Source organism: Phocoena sinus, chromosome 13, assembly GCF_008692025.1.
Source record: "Phocoena sinus isolate mPhoSin1 chromosome 13, mPhoSin1.pri, whole genome shotgun sequence".
In the NCBI taxonomy this organism is placed as follows: domain Eukaryota; kingdom Metazoa; phylum Chordata; class Mammalia; order Artiodactyla; family Phocoenidae; genus Phocoena; species Phocoena sinus.
In genome coordinates, this window is record NC_045775.1 from 76373596 (window position 1) to 76393047 (window position 19452).

The 19452-nt window shown below is 55.5% G+C and overlaps 1 protein-coding gene across 2 annotated transcripts in view; it reads left to right on the forward strand.

Annotated features, from left to right (window-relative positions):
• Positions 1–8197: 8197 nt before the first annotated feature.
• Positions 8198–19452, forward strand: part of ATOH8 (atonal bHLH transcription factor 8) — a 46645-nt gene continuing 35390 nt past the window's right edge. For both annotated transcript variants that reach the window (XR_004352668.1, XM_032652005.1), the window contains exons 1-2: positions 8198–9084; positions 18705–18896. Coding sequence is in view for 1 of the 2 variants with exons in the window: in XM_032652005.1 (XP_032507896.1) it covers positions 8329–9084; positions 18705–18896 (948 nt within the window). In the remaining variant the exon portion in view is untranslated. The remainder of the gene's footprint in view (positions 9085–18704; positions 18897–19452) is intronic.

Below are 19452 nucleotides of genomic sequence, written 5' to 3' on the forward strand. Positions count from 1 at the left end.
GTCAGCTCCCTCCTGCCCCCTCATGTGCTCCGGCTGCCGCCATCAGAGGGGACTTTTCTAGAGAGCTGTAAAAATAGTTTTTTAAGGAGCCTGTACAGAAGAAGTAGCCAAGCCTTTTTTGTTTCCTTTCTTTTCTGAGGGAATGGGGGAGATGGGTAGGGAATACTTCACAATGAAGGAATGTGCTCCTTGGGGAATTTAATGTTGTTTTCCTAAAAAAAAAAAAAAATGAAGAAGAAGAAGAACTTATCATACACTGGTTTCACATCTAGCCACAGAGCACGCCTGTGAGGATTGGTAACAGCTCCCGGGAGATCACTGGCTTAAGCCAGGTCTTGTTAGGCTGTTGACAACTAGGTCCTGATGAGGAAAGAACTAAAGGGCCTCTGGCTCGCTCCCCGCCCGACCCCTGGCTGATCCAGCTTCGGTGTTCCAGTGGGATTGATGGCTTCGTGACAGAGCTTCTCTTGCCTGCAATAGGGGTTAGACCTGCAGAAGAGTTTTCTCTCTAGCGAGTGAATGTTTCATTTTCCCCCATTGTGCTCTGGGATTTGAAGAGGCTTAAGACAAATGCTAAGATGCTGGGGATGGGAAGATCTCGGGGAGGGTAGGTGCCATCACCTTCTCACTCTTCCCATTTTATAGATGAAGAAACTGAGGCTTGGGACTTCCCTGGTGGTCCAGTGGTTAAGACTCTCCGCTTCCAATGCAGGGGGAGCAGTTTCGATCCCTGGTCAGGAACTAGGATCCCACATGCCATGCGGCGTGGCCAAAAGAGAAAAGAAAAGAAAGTGAGGCTTGCAGGGGGCAGGGGACAGGGGAAGCAGGTGCCCAAGGGAAGGGTACATAGCTGGTCCTGGGAAGAGAATGTATCTTTCGACTCCCAGACCAGAAAGTCAAAGCTGCAGGACAACTCTGATAATGTCCTGCCCAGAATTTCTTGAACCTGGGTAATGTGTGCTCCTGTCTCGAAAGGTGACACACTGTCACAGAGCCCTAAGACATAGTTATACACTTATGCTTTATGCTTTTAATTCTTATGTAACTATAAATGGAAATAAGTTAATAAATTAATAAACAAAACTACAAAGGTGATGAAACTCACATTAACAACATGGAGTTATGATGGATAATGTCAAGCAGGCGCCGCTCCTTCCTGCCACTTTCTATCTCCTTTGGGTGGCAATGCAGACCATAAACGTGATGCGTAAGTGTGTGACGAGGAGGAAAGGGCTGGTGGTCGTTCCAGTTGTAAGTGGGTAGTGAGGGGAGGCCTTAATGAGGAGGTGACAGAACAGGAGGCTGGGTGGAGGTAAGGGAGTGAGCCATGGGCATTTGTCAGGCAAGTGGTCTGCCTGGCCAGATCTCATTGACCGTCCAGCCTGGTTCAAATGCCTCTTCTTTCGGGAAGTCTCCCGGAGCAGTTCTGCCATGCTCAGAATTCCCACAGCTTTCCCTACAGAGTGTATCCCTTCGTGCTGTGTTTACGGCTCTGAACAGATTTGTGTAATTTCTCTGCTGGACCTGGAATGCCTTGAGGTGGATACCTCGTGCCGTCTCACCAGATGTTAGCTCCGTGAGGCAGGGGTTTTTGCTCTGTTCACTGCTGTATCCCTCAGTAGCTGTCTTTGTGCTGTAGGTGTAGACAGCCTCAGTAGGTGTCTACAAATGTGTGTTGAATTGTCACAGGTGGACCAAGTTGGAGATGGGAATCACCTGAGCTCCTGATGGCACACACCTCATCTCTCTGACCCAGTCCCATCGTGAGGCCTGGCTCGGCCCAAGGTTTGTCAAGTGAATGAATGACTGGTGATTTGCACCGATTGTCCCCCACTTTGCACGAAACCAGAGAAAAGAGAGTGAATTGGACCAACCACCAGTTCCTGGTGGTCAGAGTAGCTGTCCCTGGGACATGATCAACTCTGGATCCACTGGTTTCTTCTGTTAAAGCAGCTGGTTGACTAGCTGAGTAAGACCTGGTCCAAACTGAGCAGTGAGCCTTCGTTCATTCAGTAAATATTTATTGAGTGCCTACTGTATACCAGGATTGTTCTAGATCCTGGGATATAGCAGTGAACAAGGCAGGTAAAAATCCCTGCCCTCATGGAGCTGACATTCTGGTGGGGGAGACAAATAAACAAAAAACCCAGTTATACACCTACAAACATAATATGTCAGATAATGGTAAGTACTTGAAAAATTAAAGCAGGGAAGAGGTAGAGATATTGAAGAGGAGGTTATATGGGGTGCCCAGGGACAACCTCCCTGAGAAGGTGACATAGAAACACCAGAAGGGGGTGAGGGAGGAAGCCACGAGTCTACCTGGGCTACCTGGCATTTCTAGCCACAGGAACAGCCAGTGCAAAGGCCCTGAGGTGGGAGGGAGCTTGCTGGGTAAGTTCAAGGAGTAGCAAGAAGCCCAGTGCAGTGAGAGCAGAGGGATGGGGCCGGTGGTGGGGGAGGACCGAGGGGATGAGTAAGAGAGGAAAGGGAGGACCAGATGCCAACCTTGGCTCCTGTCCGAATGTTCCAGTTCTCTATTGCTTGCATATCAAACCACCCCAAAATGTAGCGGCTTAACACAACAATTCAGGATTCATTCCCATGGTTCTTGGGGTTGACCGGGCTCAGCTGGGCGGTTCTTGCTTAGGTTTTCCCATGTGGCTGTAGCCAGATAGAGGTTGGGGCTGGAGGCGTCTGAAGGCTCCCCTGGGCCTTTCTCACTCACAGGTCAGGCACCACGGTGCTCCCCACGAGGCCTCTCTCTCCAGCAGAGTAACCTGGACTGCTCACACGGTGACTCAGGGCTCCCACTGGCAGCAAGCTGAAACAGCCAGTGCCCTTAAAAGCACGGTGTCACCTCCACTCCCTCAGGCCTCCGTTAGCCAAGGCAGTCGGGGTTCCCAGGGTGAAGGGACAGACCCCTGTCTCCAAGCTTGCAGGGGGCGAGGACTGCTGGCAGCTCCTAACACATCTGAGAAAAATAGGAAGTCACGGAGAGGTTTTGAGCAGAGGAATGACATGATGGGTCCTAGGTTTCAAAGAACATCTGGCCAACTGTGTGGGAACCTGGCACCTAGAGCCTGTTGTACCAGGCTCCTTTTGGTGCCTGTTGAACCCCTCCTCTCCTGAGCCAATCCTGCCATTTCCTCCCTGACCACAGGAGCCAGGACTAAGTGCACCGCACGGGCTCTGCCTGTTGCAGGGGAAACTGCTCCATTAACCACAGAGCATGTGCTCAGGGCTGAGAAGGTGCACCCTAGCCCATCCCAGAGAGGGAGCCCCAGAGAGGGGCTGCTGAAGGCCTTCCTCGCTCCCTCCTGCCGTGCCCTCATCCAGCCCCTTTCCCAGCCCCAAAGACTCTCTGAATTTTCCACGGCGGGGATGGTCACTTGGATAGAGACAGGTAGGAAGGAAGACTGGAGAGTGAGTCTGGAACAGCTTTCTGCCTGGATGTCTCATTTCTGTCTTATGGATCCAGCATCCTGCTGGTGAATGGTGGCAGTGCAGACACTGCGACTGAAAGGTAGGGAGGGACCTTGGGGGCCACCAGGCTGACTGTATTCTACTTTCTGCTCACTCCCTTGGGTGGTCCTATCCAGGGTGGCTATGAGCACAACTCTGGAAGGCACTGATCACATGCATTCTGGCAGTCTAATTTCTGTTCTTCCTCCCTTTCTCGAATGGATGACACACCCACTTTGGAACAATCTAGACAGCTGGAAATAGGAACTCCGGATTCAGGAATGTGGTGTTCCATGTAGCAAGTATCCAAGGTTCCATCCCATTTGGCCAAGAAGATGGCAATCTTGAGATGTCGCCCTACAGAGCTATCCTGTCCTCACCCGTGGGTGGTGCATATGCACTTAGGAATTGCTGGGCAGGTTCCACCCAGCAATGCTAGGAGGGCACCAGTACCTGGATAAGACCTGGGATCCATATGCCTGAGACCAGCAAATGTCCAGAGGCACTGCCCTTGCCATCTGACCCCGACCTGGAAGGAGCTGGAGGGTCATTGAGCTGGTCCAAAGGAGGACAGCGGCTTCCCTTGAGGACAGCAAGAAGCTCACCCAGGCTGGTGGCACATGCAGGGACAGCCAGGCTTCCAGAGAGGCCAGCCCTGTAGATGGCCCAGTGACTCACCTCCCCAGATGCTACTCACTGAGGTCTCAGGAGGCAGCAAAACACAATGGTTCAAAGCTTAAGTCTTTGGGTCCGTTGGCCTGGGTTCAAATCCCACTTCTGTTATTTCCTTTCCATTGGCAAGTTTTTGTTTTGTTTTTTGGTCTAGGAGCCTCAGTTTCCTTATCTGTAGAATGGGTTTACTTCCCTGGGTTGTTATAAGGATTTAGTGAACTAGAGCCTGTAGTCACTCCCTATGTGGTGGTGAGTTTTGCTGCCTGGCTTTCTAACATTTGTTCCCAGTGGCCTAAGCCCTAAGCTCTCGCCTTCACTTCCCTTTCTAGTTTCATTCCTATTCCCTGGACCGGCCATACAGGGGATGTGGAACCTCCCAGTGGCACGATCGTGCTAGCCCAGAGTAACCACAAACACTTGATTCAGTGGGGGATGTTTTTAATGTGGGGCATAGGTTTTCTTTGGATGTCCGTGTTGTCCCATTCCAAACAGGGGGTGAGACCACCTAGAGCCTGGAGAGCCTTTCTATCCTGGAAATTCTGTGAATTCACAAAATCCAAATTGCTGTCATTGCAGGGCTACCACTCCTGGCTCTAAATCCTTGTGGGGAGACGGCTATGTTGTGTGTAGTCCAGACAGTGTACATACCACCAGGGGGTGCTGGCAGGCTGGTCTCCCTCCACTTCTCCAGGAGTCTGAGGGAAGGGAGCCCTGGGTGGCCGGTTTGCCCTTAGGCTGGGGGACCTTGGGCAGTTAGCCTGGACTTCGAAGGTCTGCCACCTGGTGGGCTGAGAATCACAATAACAGGGACCCTTCACATCACTTGGGCCCTCCTGTTCCGGTACATGGCATTCCATCTTATGACTAAGGGGATAATGCCCAGATGACAAACTGCGGCTCAGAGAGGTGAAGGGGCTGCTCAAGGCCACACAGCTGCTGGTGAGTGGCAAAGCACTAGGCTAGCCTGATGCCAACCCCTGGGTCCCGCGATTTGACCAGCGGGAGAGGCAGCATGGCGAGCGGTAAGGAGCATGTCCTGGGAGACTGGCTGGGTCTGAGTCCTGTTCTACCTCCACCCAGTGGCAGATGGCCACTCCTATCCACTCCCTTCTCTTCCTTCCACCCCTTGGGATCTCAGTGACCTTCTCTGTTTTGGAAGAGTTGGTGACAGGCTCAGGATCAGCGTGAGTGGAGCCTTCGCTATTCAACCAAGACACGTGATTTTCCTGGAGCACAGCCTAGTCTCTTTAGGCACAATTTTCAGTCCTGCCAAGAGATTTCTGCACGCCCTAACTAGCCATGGACACCCCAGCCTGCAAATGCACCCCGAGCCCGGGGGGAAAAGCTGGGATGCAAGGCGCCTGGGCAGCTGTGCTAACCCAGGATGCGTAAGGCCACCGTCATCCCACTTACCTACCAGGCTCAGTGCTGTACTTGCAGCCTCACTTAATCCTCATGCCAGCCCAATGAGACAATATTACGATCTCCATTTTACAGAGGGGGAAACTGAGGCTCAGAGAGGACCTCAGCAGCTCTGGAGAGGGGGTCTTGGCTTTCCCCCCAACTCTGCCACCGACTGGCTGGGTGCATGAGGAGTGGGTAGGCTGGGGTCTCAGCTTCTGCTTGGGATCTGGAGAATGTAAAGGGCATGAAGCCTTCAGCAAAAGTTTCCTGGAAGACAGGGAGGAAGGAAACAGTGGCTTTTCGGGAGCTCACAGACCCAGGGGTTCAGGCAGGACCTCAGTGGAGGACAAGTTGCAGCAATTCTTGTGAGTGATCACATGCAGAGGCCAGCAAGAGTGACAGGGGGCTGTGCTGACCAGCCAAGGCTTACAAGAGGAGGGGAGACTGGAGCCAGTCATCGAAGAGTGAGAAGAGTGTTCTCTTCAGAGGGTCCCGGGCTGGTGGGGGAAACAGAAGGAGAATGGGGACTCCTCTCTGGGGCTTACCCTTGGTCTTCAGGAGAGAGGTAAGGTATGGGAAGATGCTGGGTGCCCAGGGAAGGGGGTGCCTCTGGTAGCACACCTTTTATGATGCCGGGACCCATGCCAGTGGAAAAAATGAGGTTTTGCATTTATCAGAAAACTGCATGCCTCTGCGTGTGTCCCTGTGTGAATGTCGACGTGTGAAGGGATGTTTGAAGTCTTATGTCAAAGTCCTTTTACATCTGTGATCTCTTTTTACTTCCCCAACTATCTTGAGAGGTTGGCTGGACAGAAATATCATCCTCAAGGACAGATTCAGAACCCCAGTGGGATGAACTGTCTTGCTCAGGGTCCTGGAGCTTGAGAGTTGAAAAGCCAAGTACAATCTATGCTCTTGTCCCTGAACCTTCTTCCTGGACCCCCATCCTACCTCACAGGACACTGTATGGCACAGGTCACCATGTCATCTGCCTCCTCCCACCCCCAGGGCATTCTCCCCTAGAGGAGAGAAGGCACTCTGATGAACCCTGCATTTTCACAAGAAAAACCCCACCGGGTTTGGTGGGTCTGGGGATGGGAATGAAGGACTGAAACCAGAAAGACAAAGATTCCAGTGGCTGCAGAGGTCAGAGCCCAAGGCCAGGGTCAAGGGTCTATCTTCTCTCAAACTGCTTAAAGCAACCACCACCAAGGAGGAACTTACTACCACAGAGAAGGGACCCGCGAAGAGTGAAGGACCGTGTGCTGGTCCTCAGGGCAGCCTCCGGGAGGTGGGCTCGGGTGAGGGCCCACTAGTTTGCCCTTTATTTTCCCCCAGAATCTCCAGCGGGATGGCACTGGGACCAAAGGTCTGGGTAGTCGACCTCTGTCCCCTGCCAATAACAGTGGGTACCTGCAAAGCTCTCACTTTGTGCCAGGCAGCTCTGAATGCTTTGCACATATATGCTCAATTAATCTTCACAGCACCTCGGGAAGAAGGTACAATTGTTACTTCCATTCTACAGATGGGGAAAGGGAGGCACAGAGAGGTTCAGTGACTTGCCCAACGACACTCAGTTTCTAAGTGGCAGAGCTGGCATTGGAACCCAGGAAATCTGCCTCCAGAAGCTATTCTGCCTCTGTTATTAATAATAACCAAAGCTTCCATTTGACTGGTACCCCCTATGTGCCTGGGGCTGAATTCCCCACAGCAACGCAGCGGGCAACCTGCGGTGAGGTGACTTGAGATTCTCCCAGATGCTGCGTCTAAAACCAAAGCTTCCACGCTGCTCGGCCTCTTTAACTCGCTGCGTGACCGTGGGAAAGCCCGTTCCTTTTCAGAGCCTCAGTTTGCCTGGCGCTTAGTTAGCCCTTCTGCTCCTGGTCTCTCTGCTCCAGCAAGTGACCCGAGCGAGCGGATGGGGCTGCGGTGCAGGGGGAGTGAGGGTCTCGGGCAACCCCAGAGCCTTTCCCTTCCCTCGTCGACCTACCCCCACCCCCGCCCCCCAGGAGAAGTCGCCATTCTGTTTCTTTCTCGATTGGCAAGCTGGGGTGGAGGGCTGGACGTGGAGGTGCTGGGTGCGGAAGGCGACGCTGCGTCACCGAGAGGTCAGCAAGGCCAGGGAGACAAGGCCCGGCTCTGATCTGGGGAAGGGCCGAAGGGCCTAGAAGGCACGTGCTCGGGAGCGGACTGTCCTCTGGGGAAAGAGAAGCGCCCCGGACTTGAGGAGGGGGTGGGGAGGGAGAGTCAGAGGACCAGGTTCTGGGCAGAAGGGATGGGGGTGGGGGGAGGTGGAGAGGACGCGGACAAAGGAGGCGGCCGGCAGCCCAGCTGTTTTGAAAAATGCTTCCTGTTTCTTTAAAGGCGCTCGCGGCTCGGGCGGCCGGGGCTGGGGAGGCTGCGGCGGGAGCTGCCTCCTCTCCGGGCGGCGGCGCTGACTGATCTCGCGAATTGGGCTTCTGTGTAAACTGAGGCTAAACAAACACAGATGGAGCGCAGCGGGCGTTCTCCAGAAATGCTGGCACGGCGGCAGCGACTTCAGATGACACTCTGAGCGCTCCGGGAACGGACAGCCCGGCGGCTTCGCGGAGCCGGCGGCGCAGCTGCCCCGGACGAGGGGGAGAAAGGGAGGGAGGAGGGAGGGAGCGAGCAGGGGGAGAGCTGGAGACTCCGAGGCGCTGAGCGCCGCGGCCGCCCGGGCAGAGCCGGCGCGCAGCGTGTAGAGCGAGCGCGGCGGGCGCGCTTCCCGGGCAGCCCCACGCCCCTGCCTTGCGCGCTGCCCGCGCCATGAAGCACATCCCGGTTCTCGAGGACGGGCCGTGGAAGACCGTGTGTGTGAAGGAGCTGAACGGCCTCAAGAAGCTCAAGAGGAAAGGCAAGGAGCCGGCGCGGCGCGCGAACGGCTATAAAACTTTCCGATTGGACTTGGAAGCGCCCGAGCACGGCGCCGCCGCCACCGACGGGCTGCGGGACAGGACCCAGCGGCTGCAGCCGGTCCCGGCCCCGGTGCCAGCCCGGGTGGCGCCGGCCGTTCCCTCAGGTGGGGGCGCGGACGCGGCCGGGGAGCGCGGGGGCGCCCGGGCTCCGGAGGTCTTGGACGCGCGGAAACGCGGCTTCGCCCTGGGCGCAGTGGGGCCGGGACTCCCCACGCCGCCGCCACCGCCGCCGCCTCCAGCGCCCCAGGGCCAGGTACCTGGGGGTCCCGAGGCACAGCCTTTCCGGGAGCCCGGCGTACGTCCCCGCATCTTGCTGTGCGCACCGCCAGCACGCCCCACGCCGTCGGCGGCCCCTGCTCCCCCGGAGCCCTCAGTGCGCCCGGCCCCCCCCACGCGCCCTGGGGAAAGTTCTTACTCGTCAATTTCACACGTAATTTACAATAACCACCCGGATTCCTCCGCGTCGCCTAGGAAACGGCCAGGCGAAGCTACCGCCGCCTCCTCCGAGATCAAAGCCCTGCAGCAGACCCGGAGGCTCCTGGCGAACGCCAGGGAGCGGACGAGGGTGCACACCATCAGCGCAGCCTTCGAGGCGCTCAGGAAGCAGGTACCGGCTCCCAGCCACACACCCTCACTGCGCCCGGGTATGACTGCGGGAGTGGGTGGGTAAGTGGCTGGGGGACTTTAGGGAGGATGAGGGCGTGGGTAAGCTGCAAGTTGTCCCCGCCCGGTCGGCCCCAGGGCCCAGACAGGTTTGGGTCCTCCTGGGGCAGTGACCTTTGCCACAGCGTTGGTACGGCTCTTAGTCTGCAAAGTCGGGGTGAAGGTTCGAGATCTCTGGCTCGGGCACGCCCTGGTTACAGTCACCCGCATCCCCCCTAGGGTGCCCCTGTCTGCGCGTCTGACTTCACCCCTCATAGTTCACTTTTATGGCAGCGAACATTTGTCTCCCGGGGTCCCTTGGGCGCGGTGGGGAGTGGAGAGGGGCAATGTGGGAATCTGTCTCCGGCGGGGAAAGGGGGAAGACCCTTACCCTTCCGGCAATTTGGCGTGGTCTTGGAGGCCCGGAATTCTGCGGAGGGGTGGTCCTGGTTTTGCCAGAACGTAAGGGTCCCGCATTCCGCGGGAACCTGTCAGCACCTCCTCAGCCCCCACCTCCCAGCAGGGATGCCCCTGAACTCAGGTTGCTTCTGCGCTCTGCCCCCCTCGCTCCTGGTGTCCCTTAAGGACCCGGGGTACAAGCCTGAGCCCCCTCTGCAGGGGCGGCCTCAGGAATTGGCTGGAGAGGGCCTTTCCAGGAGATACCCTCCACTGCTGCAGTTAGCCGCCCGCCGCATGCTGAAGCAGGCAGGTCTGCTGAGGGGACTGACTGATTGGTTCGGGGAATCTTCAGAAACTAGTTCTGGGGTGGGTTAGGGGCTTCTTAGTTTGGGGCAGGTGGGGGCTGTCCTCACCAGACACTGTCTTCTGGGGCCGATGGGAAAGAATATTTGTCCAAGAGTTACCCATAGTGGGGAGTGGCAGTTTTACAATTCCACTTAGACAAGATTGAGACTGCCCCAGGATTCTAGGCTGCGCATTTTCACAGAGCGGAGATCTAAGAAGGGTGTGGTAAGTGCCCCCTGCCCCCAGCCCACACAGGGCACGGGGAAGGGTTGGGGGGGTGGATGTGACTGGTTTGAATGGTCAGGATTTTTGCTTGCTCTGCAGCTGACTTCCTGTGTGACTTCAGGAAAGTTACTTACCCTCTCTGGGCTTTAGCCAACAACAAAGGATTTCAGAAAACATGATCTTCTTTTTGGATCACACTCTCTCCTCTTCCTCCTGTGGGTGAGGCAGGGAAGGTGCCTGTGCCCATCCATGGGAAGGGAATTAAACTCCTGGGGAAAAGAGTTTCTATGACTTTTGAGCCAAAGTGTCACATTTGGGCTTGAGTAAGATGGTTGGTCAGTGAGGTGGAGTGGAGTGGAGGAGTCAGATAACTGTCATAGACAGTTGGGACCTTGGGCAGTGGGCCCAGTGGAGAATTCAGTTTCACCCTCAGGCAGTGGCTCTGTGTCAGAGGGTGGCAGCCTGGAGGGCATCCTGCTACCTACCGCCCAGGATGGAAGGATGAGATGGCAGAGAGATGACTGTCCACCTGCTCACCTTGCAGCTAGGGCAACCCCTCTCAGATTGGGGAGGCCACGTGCCCAGAGCATCACAGCTGGTGAGAGGAAGGTCAGGGCTGGCACCTAGGTCCTTTAACTGACAGTTCAGCGTCCTTTTTACTCCTCCAGCTGCCTCTTTCAGTTCCGAGAAAGTATTCACGGTCTCTGTGTGTCCAACTACATCTCATTTGTCCAGTGGCTTTAACTTCTTTCAGTGATGAATTCCATCTCATTTGATCTTAACATCCTGTCGGTTGAATTAGCTTTCCATTTAATGGAATGGAAAACTGGGGCCTGGAGAAAGAAGGAAGGAAATGCTTCCAAGATCACCTAGTGGGTTAGGGAAGGTGACAGAAGTTTCTGGAATGCCCGCCTGGCCAAATGCTTCTCACAATGTCAGCTGTATCCGCGCTGTGGGCCCGGCGCTCGCAGTGTTGTTAAGTCGGAAGGTGGGTGTACACGTGGCCGACTCTCTGAGATGAGATTGTTAATCGTGGTTTCCTTTCACTTCTGCCCTTCTTGTGCGGAAGTTCTATATAAGAGGGACAAATTCAGGGAGAAAGTGCACGCACACACACACACAGGTACAAACAGCTGTACCTATACACACGATCAGTACTAGTGCCCAAGAGCATACACAAATGTGTGATCAGAAGCGCCTGCTCTGGTTTGTTCCCCCCCCCTTGCCCAGTCCATCTGTCCCTTCCCCAAAAAGGCTGCTGGTGGGCACCAGTCTGTTGTCTGCGAGGGAAAGAAATATCGCTAGGGCACACTCACCATGTCCACATCACAGCCTCCATCCGATGGGGAAAGTCCTGTGTCTCAGAGGCACTCCTTCCTCCTCTGGACCTCAGTATCCCACCTGTAGAAAGTGCGCACGTGAATACACACTCACACTCGTGTGCGTATGTGTGTGTGTGCCCTTATCCAGGCAGGCTGTGACTCTGGATCTAGGCTTAGGCTTGACTGTCTGAAATGGACCCTGGGAAAGGAGGGTGAGGAAGAAGAATGGTTTTTCCTGAAATGAGGCCATGGCTGTTGCAGCACCAAGGTCAGTTCTGGGACTGTGGCTCTGGTCTGGGGCTTCATTTCTCTGAGCAGCTTCCTGGTACGGTGAAAAGAGCACTGGACGGGGAGTCCGGAGGCTGGAGTTTGAGTTATACCTCTGCTGTATGCGTTCTGTGTGACTGTGGACAAGTCACTTTCCCTCTCTGAGCCTCAGTTGCTAAAGTTGGAAAATGGTGCTAATGCTTACCTCATACACCGCTTCTCTGCAGAGAGCGAATGAAGAAGGGAATGGGGGCCGTAGGAGGAATGAACATTTCTCGAACGTCTGCAACGTCCTCAGGGCTGGGCAAAGGCCTTGACAGATGTAGAAATAAGAATTCTGTAATCATTTTAATAAGAATCATAGAAACTGCCATTTATCAGATGCTTCCTTTGTACTGGGTCGTGTGCTAAGCGTGTTACGCGTATTAGTTCATTTAATGAAGTAGGTATTGTTTCCACTCCCCCATCCCCCCGCCCTCATTCCCACCCCTGTTTCACGGATGGTGAGGCCGAGGTTCAGGGAACTTCTGTAAGTTGGTGGAGATCTCGCAGCCTTTGGCCACCGCATGAGGCCTCCTGGGTTTTGCACTGCACGCCTCTCCGGCCTGCCATTCACTAGGCTTCGGGGGGTGCCAGCGCCCTCCCGGGCGTGGTGCAGTCACAGCCTGCGTGGCTGTGTGCCACTGTCATTGCAGAGCCTGGATTCGAATCGGAGTCAGCGAGTCGCTCCGGGGCCCAGGCTCCTGACGGCCCCGCTCTTCAGCCTGGTGACCACCCCGGAGCTGTCCACCCCCAGCAGGGGGAAGCCAGACAGTCTTCTGTGTTGTCCAACCCATCATACTCTCAACCAGGAAGGGAATGGGGTGGGGGGCCGCTTGGCCATGAGAAGTGCAGGTGGGGGAGAGGGAGGCCCCCAGCAGCGGGGCCCGGGGGTGCGTATGCGGGGCAGATGGTCAGGCCGCAGCATATGCCACCAGCCCAGCTGCTCGGGGCCCTCCCCGCCGCCTCACGTGAAGGCCATGTGTGCATAGCTGGGCCTGGCCCGTGTGCAGGGCCGCTCTGGGCCGGGTGGGAGAGGGTCCAAGGGAAAGCCTGGCCTTGCTGGGCGGGTGAGGGGAGGGGCCAGAGCTGTGGGCCTCGGCCTCCCCCGCAGAACCTTCTGGTTCACAGGCTGTGCTCACCCTCGGGGCATCTGGTGCGTGTGCAGATCTGTGCAGATTTCCTCTCTCCCCGAGAAGCATAAAGCCCCTCAGCATTGATGGAGGAATGGCAGCCTAGCCAGGCAGAGGCCTGGGGCAGCAAGGAGGAGCCCTCAGGACTTGCTGAAGTGCCAAACCAGTGGCCCCCTCCTCTGCTGCCCCTGGGGTGTCCCAGGGAATCCTCAGCAAGTGAACTCAGGATGGCCCAGGAGGGGGCATGAGGATGGCACCCCCCAACCCAGCACCTCCCTCGGTCTCAGACACCATAGGATGCCAGGGGCCCATGGCCCCACTGCAACCTGTACCCCCTTCCTCAGGGAATGGGGGACGGACCTGCTTGCATCCAGATGGGAGAGGGGTGATAAAAGCCTCTCTCCTGCCCCCTCGCATCCACAGTCACCAGGACAGTAGCTTGTGGAGCCTCATTGCACGGGGTGAAGTGCCTCACCTGGCCCTGTTGTCGTACCGCCTTCCCATTTCACAGATGGGGATGCTTACAGAGGTGGAGTGAGTGACCAGGATTTGTCCTGTCTGGCCCTGGGCCATGGCTCTTAACTACTCAGACCCAGGTTCTCAGGGTCCAGCCTCGTTGCTGTGTAGCAGGTTGGGATTTTGCTTAAATAGAACTTGACAAGGACCTTAAACAGCCTGTGTAGAGCGGCTTCATCCCAGGGAGCCAGTACTCTCTGACATGAGCCGATTAGAGAAAAATTTCAGATGGGATCAAGTGCTCGGCTGTGTGCCGGGGATGCAGTGATGTTGGAGCTGTGTGGGTCCAGGAGTCTCGGTGGGCGTCTTGGGCTGGGTCTGAAGGGTGGGGTAGGAGTTGGCACAGAGGCAAGAGGCTGGAGGGCTTCCAGGCCTCCCCTGCATTGGCTGGTTGGTTCCTGGCTTTGCTTCTCTGTAGCGCCTCCCTACATCTGCCCATGTTGATTCCATTCTGAGGTAGCAGGTATTCTGATGCCCATTTTATTGGTGAGGAAACTGAGGTCCCCTATGGTTGCGGACCTAAGATCACGTGGATGTCCCAGAGTAGAGCTAGGTCCTCAGAATCCCATGCCAGTGCCCTTCCTGCTTTTTCCCACTTGCTGGCGCCAGGAGAGGGTCCACCTTGGGGTAGGTGGGATGGAATCTTTTAGGGGCACATGGGACCTGGTGAAAAATCCCCATACTGCCCCTGCTCTTCTGAAGCGTAACGATTCTTGTGGGATGAGCGTGAGGCAGGTCCTTTTACTTTACAGGAAGATTTGCTGCCTGTCAGTAGCTGGAGCCGAGCGGCCCTGCTGCCTCCTTTGGCTTCTGTCCTCTGCCCAGGCTGAGCAGATGACTGCTGTGTGGTCTCCGGCAGGTGGTGGGATGGCTGGGCTCTGGGCCACGCTGTGGATGCTCAGAGAGGTAATGCACCAAGGCTGGGGTCCCATGGAGTCCAGAACTCTCCATCCCCTGCTCAGAAGGGTGGGCTGCCCACCTCCCCACCATAGGCTATAGATGCTCATCCAAACCCCCAAGCCATTGCTTCTGGCTGATTGGAAAGAGCCCAGCTAAGTAAGGTGTGTGTTCAAAACCCAGCTCATCTTTCATCAGCTGAGAGATACAGGAAGTTCTTACACTCCCTGGGCATCAAATGCTTCTCTGTAAAGTGGAAGTCGTCATTTCTACCTCATGGCGCTGTTGAAAGATGAATTATATTCACAACACCCAGCCCTCTGCCTGGCCTTAGTAGATCACAAGAAACAGCAAGGAGATGACCTAGTTCCAACAGTCATCCAGGGTACCCAGGCATTATTCCCACTCTCCAGATAAGAAAACTGAGGCTCAGAGAGGTGAAGCTACCTGTCCAAAGTCACCCCGATGTTTGGGACTCAGACCAGCTCTTTCTGCCTTACCTTAACCTCCTAGAATCAGATCCTCATAGGCCAGGGTGCCTCTGAGCTGGGCTTTTGGGGGCCCAGCTCCTGCATCCTGGGCCGTGGGCACCAGCATCACCACCGCTGGTGGTGGGAGTTTGGAGAGCCCAGTGGCCAAGCCCCTGGTGGGAGCTTGGGGAGCCCGCCTTCCTTGGGCGATAAACACACGAGCTTCTGGCTCCAGCCGTGTCTTAGCTGAGTGACCTGGGGCCCAATATGTCACCTCTCTGCTTCCTCATGTGCAGATGGGGTAACAATCTTTATTTGGGGGAAAGTTTCAATGGGCTGAAACTACCTGTAAATAGTGACCACGGTGCCAGGTGAACAACCAGAGCTCAATAGATGGGTTGGTTTTTTTTTAAAACTCCACAGTTGCTTCTTAATTTATTTAATTAATTTATTTTTGGCTGCATTGGGTCTTTGTTGCAGCGTGACGTAGGGCTTTCTCTAGTTGCGGCGAGCGGGGGCCATTCTTCGCTGCGGTGCACGGGCCTCTCATTGCGGCGGCTTCTCCCGCTGTGGAGCATGGACTCCAGGCGTGCAGGCTTCAGTAGCTGTGGCTCATGGGCTTAGTTGCTCCGTGGCAAGTGGGATCTTCCCGGACCAGGGCTTGAACCTGTATCCCCTGCATTGGCAGGCAGATTCTTAACCACTGCGCCACAAGGGCAGCCCCCTCAATAGACGGTTTTCTTGTTAGACCTGGACTTTGACAGAAGCAGTGGGACAGAGTGACAAATCTGGGGCAAAACTGGATCAGAACTTGGCAGGGGAGCTCCTAGGTCGGCCTTGGCCTCACCTGTTGCCCAGTGGTCCCGCAATGACCCTGGATCCCCATGTGCAGATTCCTTCCAAGATCCCTGCTCCCTGCTGGCGGGGAAGCCCAGCTGCTCAGGTCCCAGGGCTCAAAGAGCCGGGTAACTCCCAGCATGGCCTCTGGGTAACAACACACTAGGGCCTGTGTCACAGAGCTGTGCCCGGTGTCCAGAGCCTCCACCAGGCAGGCACTCCCTCCCTGGGTGCAGGGGAGGCAGAGGTGCTAGGCTGGTCCCTGAGACCCATGCCCCTGCCCCAGGGAACCTTTCTGTGCCACAGACCTTGTTCATTTGTTCAGGCTGATAAAGCAGGATTCTCTGGACTCTGGATGAGAACAGGCAACGTGCATTGTTCTGCAGGCTTTTCTCAGATAGGTTTGGAGCTGTGGCCAGGACTGGGAGGGGGAAGGGGAATGCACAGGAGTTGGTGGTCCCTGTGGCACCTCCCTGCCCCTCCCTGCGTTTCCTGGCCTGGTGAAGGGCAACTCCTTGGCTGCTAGAGGATTTTTTTTTTAACATCTTTATTGGAGTATAATTGCTTTACAATGGTGTGTTAGTTTCTGCTTTATAACAAAGTGAATCAGTTATACATATACATATGTTCCCATATCTCCTCCCTCTTGCGTCTCCCTCCCTCCCACCCTCCCTATCCCACCCCTCCAGGCGGTCACGGAGCACCGAGCCGATATCCCTGTGCTATGCGGCTGCTTCCCACTAGCTATCTACCTTACGTTTGGTAGTGTATATATGTCCATGCCTCTCTCTCGCTTTGTCCCAGCTTACCCTTCCCCCTCCCCATATCCTCAAGTCCATTCTCTAGTAGGTCTGTGTCTTTATTCCTGTCTTACCTCTAGGTACTTCACGACATTTTTTTTTTTCTTAAATTCCATATATATGTGTGCTAGAGGATTTTTGAAAGGTGACAGCAAACCTCACCTTGGGCCTGCGGTCTCAGGACCCCCGGGGGGGGGGATGAGCAGGCAGTATGTCCTGCCTCCAGATCTCCTGCTTCTCACCCTCTCCGGAGACCCTCTTTAGAGACCCTCTGCAACACCCACCGTAATAATGTCACTGACTTGTATCAGGCCTTACTATGTGCAGCGCATATGCCATCTCCTTTAGTCCTTACCACGCTTTGTGGTCAGTCCTGTTAGCCATATGACAAGGACACCAAGGCTCAGAACGGTTATGTCTTTTGCCCAGGGTTTGTAGCTAGAGCCAGGAGTTAGCCCAGGTGACCAAAAGGTGTATGAGCTTCACCTCTGCACCAAATAACTAAATCTTTATCCTCAGAGAATTTTGGGAATTCCCTGGCGGTCCAGTGGTTAGGACTCCATGCTTCCACTGTAGGGGGCGCGGGTTCAATCTCAGGTCCGGGAACTAAGATCCTACAAGCTGAGCGGTGTGGCCAAAAAGAAAAAGAGGGAGAGAGAGAGAGAGAGAGAAAAGTTTTTGAACCCAGTTCTAAACCTTCTGGAGTCACCTGATAGATATGGAGGGAGAGCGTTCATTTGTTCATTCATTCCCTCAGTCAACAAACCCTTTGGAGGCCGGTGATGGGCAGGACCAGGGCTAGGCTCTGCATACAGAGGCCTTCCCCTGACAGCTCACACAGAGACTGACCATTAAATGAGTCCCAGTGTTCAGGAGTTAAGGACAGATGGCGGGCTATTAGAGCACCATCGAGGGGAGGCAGCCCTAGTCCCCGGGGTAGGGTTGGGTGGGAGGTCAGGGAAAGCTGCTGGACGAAGTGAGCTTTAACGTGAGATCAAGATGTTGACGCGTTTAGGGTCCTCATCTGAAGCGGCTCTCTTGATTATGCTTTCTCGACCACAGCGCTGCTGGTGTTTTGGGCTGAGTCATTCTTTGTCGTGGAGGCATTGTAGGATTCTGAGCATTGTAGGATGTTTAGCAGCATCCCTGGCCTCTGCCCACTACAGGCCAGTAGCCCCTCCCCGCCTGCTCCCCGGTGGTGACGATCAAGAGTGTCTGCAGACATTGCCAGCTGCCCCGTAGGGACGACATTGTCCCTGGTTGAGAACCACTGGTTCGGAACAGTGCCCGGCGTGCTTGTTGAGTGGTCCCTGCAAGGCGCCCCACTCTCTGTGGGCTGAGGGTTAGTACCAGGTATCCGTGGCGGGGATGGATGCTGCGTGTGGATCCTGGAGAGCCATAGAGAGGAGGATGCCGCAGCCTTGGTTGCAGGGCACGTTTGGGCCATTTAGGTGAGCGACGCATCAGAGCAGCTGTATTGGTTAGTCCACCTGTCGGGTGGACTTTGTGGTGATGTCTCCGTGTTACGACACAGAACTCTGCTGCAGTCTTCGTAGCTTTTTGCTCAAGCAGCAGGAGCGTTGGTGGACAATGTTAGAGACTTCATCGCTTCACGCATACAAATCCCTGTGCCATTAGTGAGTGTATAGTCGGTGATGAACGTCAAGGCTGTCAAGTCTGGTTGGGTCTGTCCTGTTGCAATGCCCAGCAGCGCCCCAGGTCCAGAGGGCGGAAAGGAAAAGAGAAAAGCAAAAGAAAGCCAATCATGTGTGGGCCCCCCAGCTGAGCACTGACACTTTGCTTCTGGTCTGTTCCCAGAGTCCCGGGCACCTAACTCTGCTCTGATGTTATAACATCACTCTTGAGTGGAAGTTCTCTGATGGCAGACCCGAGTTATTATCTGTGGTCGGACCCCAAGTGCCCAGCAAGACAATTGCCACTGAATGAGTAAATAGACCCTCAGAGCCAAAAAACATCGGTTCTCTCTGAGAGATTCCTTCTCAGGGAGGGAGGGGGGTGGAGCTCTGTCCTGGGGGAACTCACTGTGTTTCGTGCGCACTGACGTTCGGGCAAGAGCTAAGTCTCGGTTTCTTCCCCTGTGACGTGGGAATGTGGATGCCTCCCAAGGTTGTGAGTGTGGAAACAGCGGGTGCTTAGAACAGGGAATAAAATCCGGGTTGAGGGACTAGACGGGCCACCTCTGCCGCCCTGCAGTCCCCTGTCCGGCGGTGCAGATGTCAGTGTGAGGGGCCCTACACCTGCCTGGCTGAGGTGCCCCCAGGCCGTTCTCAGCAGAGACCCTGGCAGCCCCTCCTGACGCCTTCTCACCCTCCAGGTGCCATGTTACTCATATGGGCAGAAGCTGTCCAAGCTGGCCATCCTGAGGATCGCCTGTAACTACATCCTGTCCCTGGCGCGGCTGGCCGACCTCGACTACAGCGCCGACCATAGCAACCTCAGCTTCTCCGAGTGTGTGCAGCGTTGCACCCGCACCCTGCAGGCCGAGGGCCGTGCCAAGAAACGCAAGGTACGTGCCAGCCACGCAGGCAGCAGCCTCCTGGGAAGACAGAGAGGTGGGGACAGGAGCTTGGGGAGCCCCTCACTCCCCCAGGCTTCCAGAGGGACCGGTGAGCTCGGCCCTTAGGAGCTTTGCTGGGGTTCGTGCCAGCTTCGGGGCTCCTCAGACCCCTGGGATTGTGTGTGACTCTACTCCCGGGAATGGGGCTGCTGGGTACCTGGGACAGTCACCCTGGGCCTGCGTTTGTTCATCACTTAAATGAGGAGGACAGCTTATCTCTGAAGCTCTTTCTGGCCTTACGTGCTCTTAGGATGAATCCCCCATGCGACCCCTGATGGATGTCATATCAGGGTGAGATCTCCTGAACTGGTAACAGCCCAGGAGAGCCCTTTGGTGTGTTTTGGTAATGTGACTTGGCCTGTGGGTTACCCGAGGCCACGCATTAAGGCACGTGATTTCATTCATTCATTCATTCATTCATTCTGAAGAGATTTACTGAGTCCCAGCCATGTGCCACGCTTGCCGGGCAGGGGTATAAAAATGATAAACATATGGTCGCAGCACC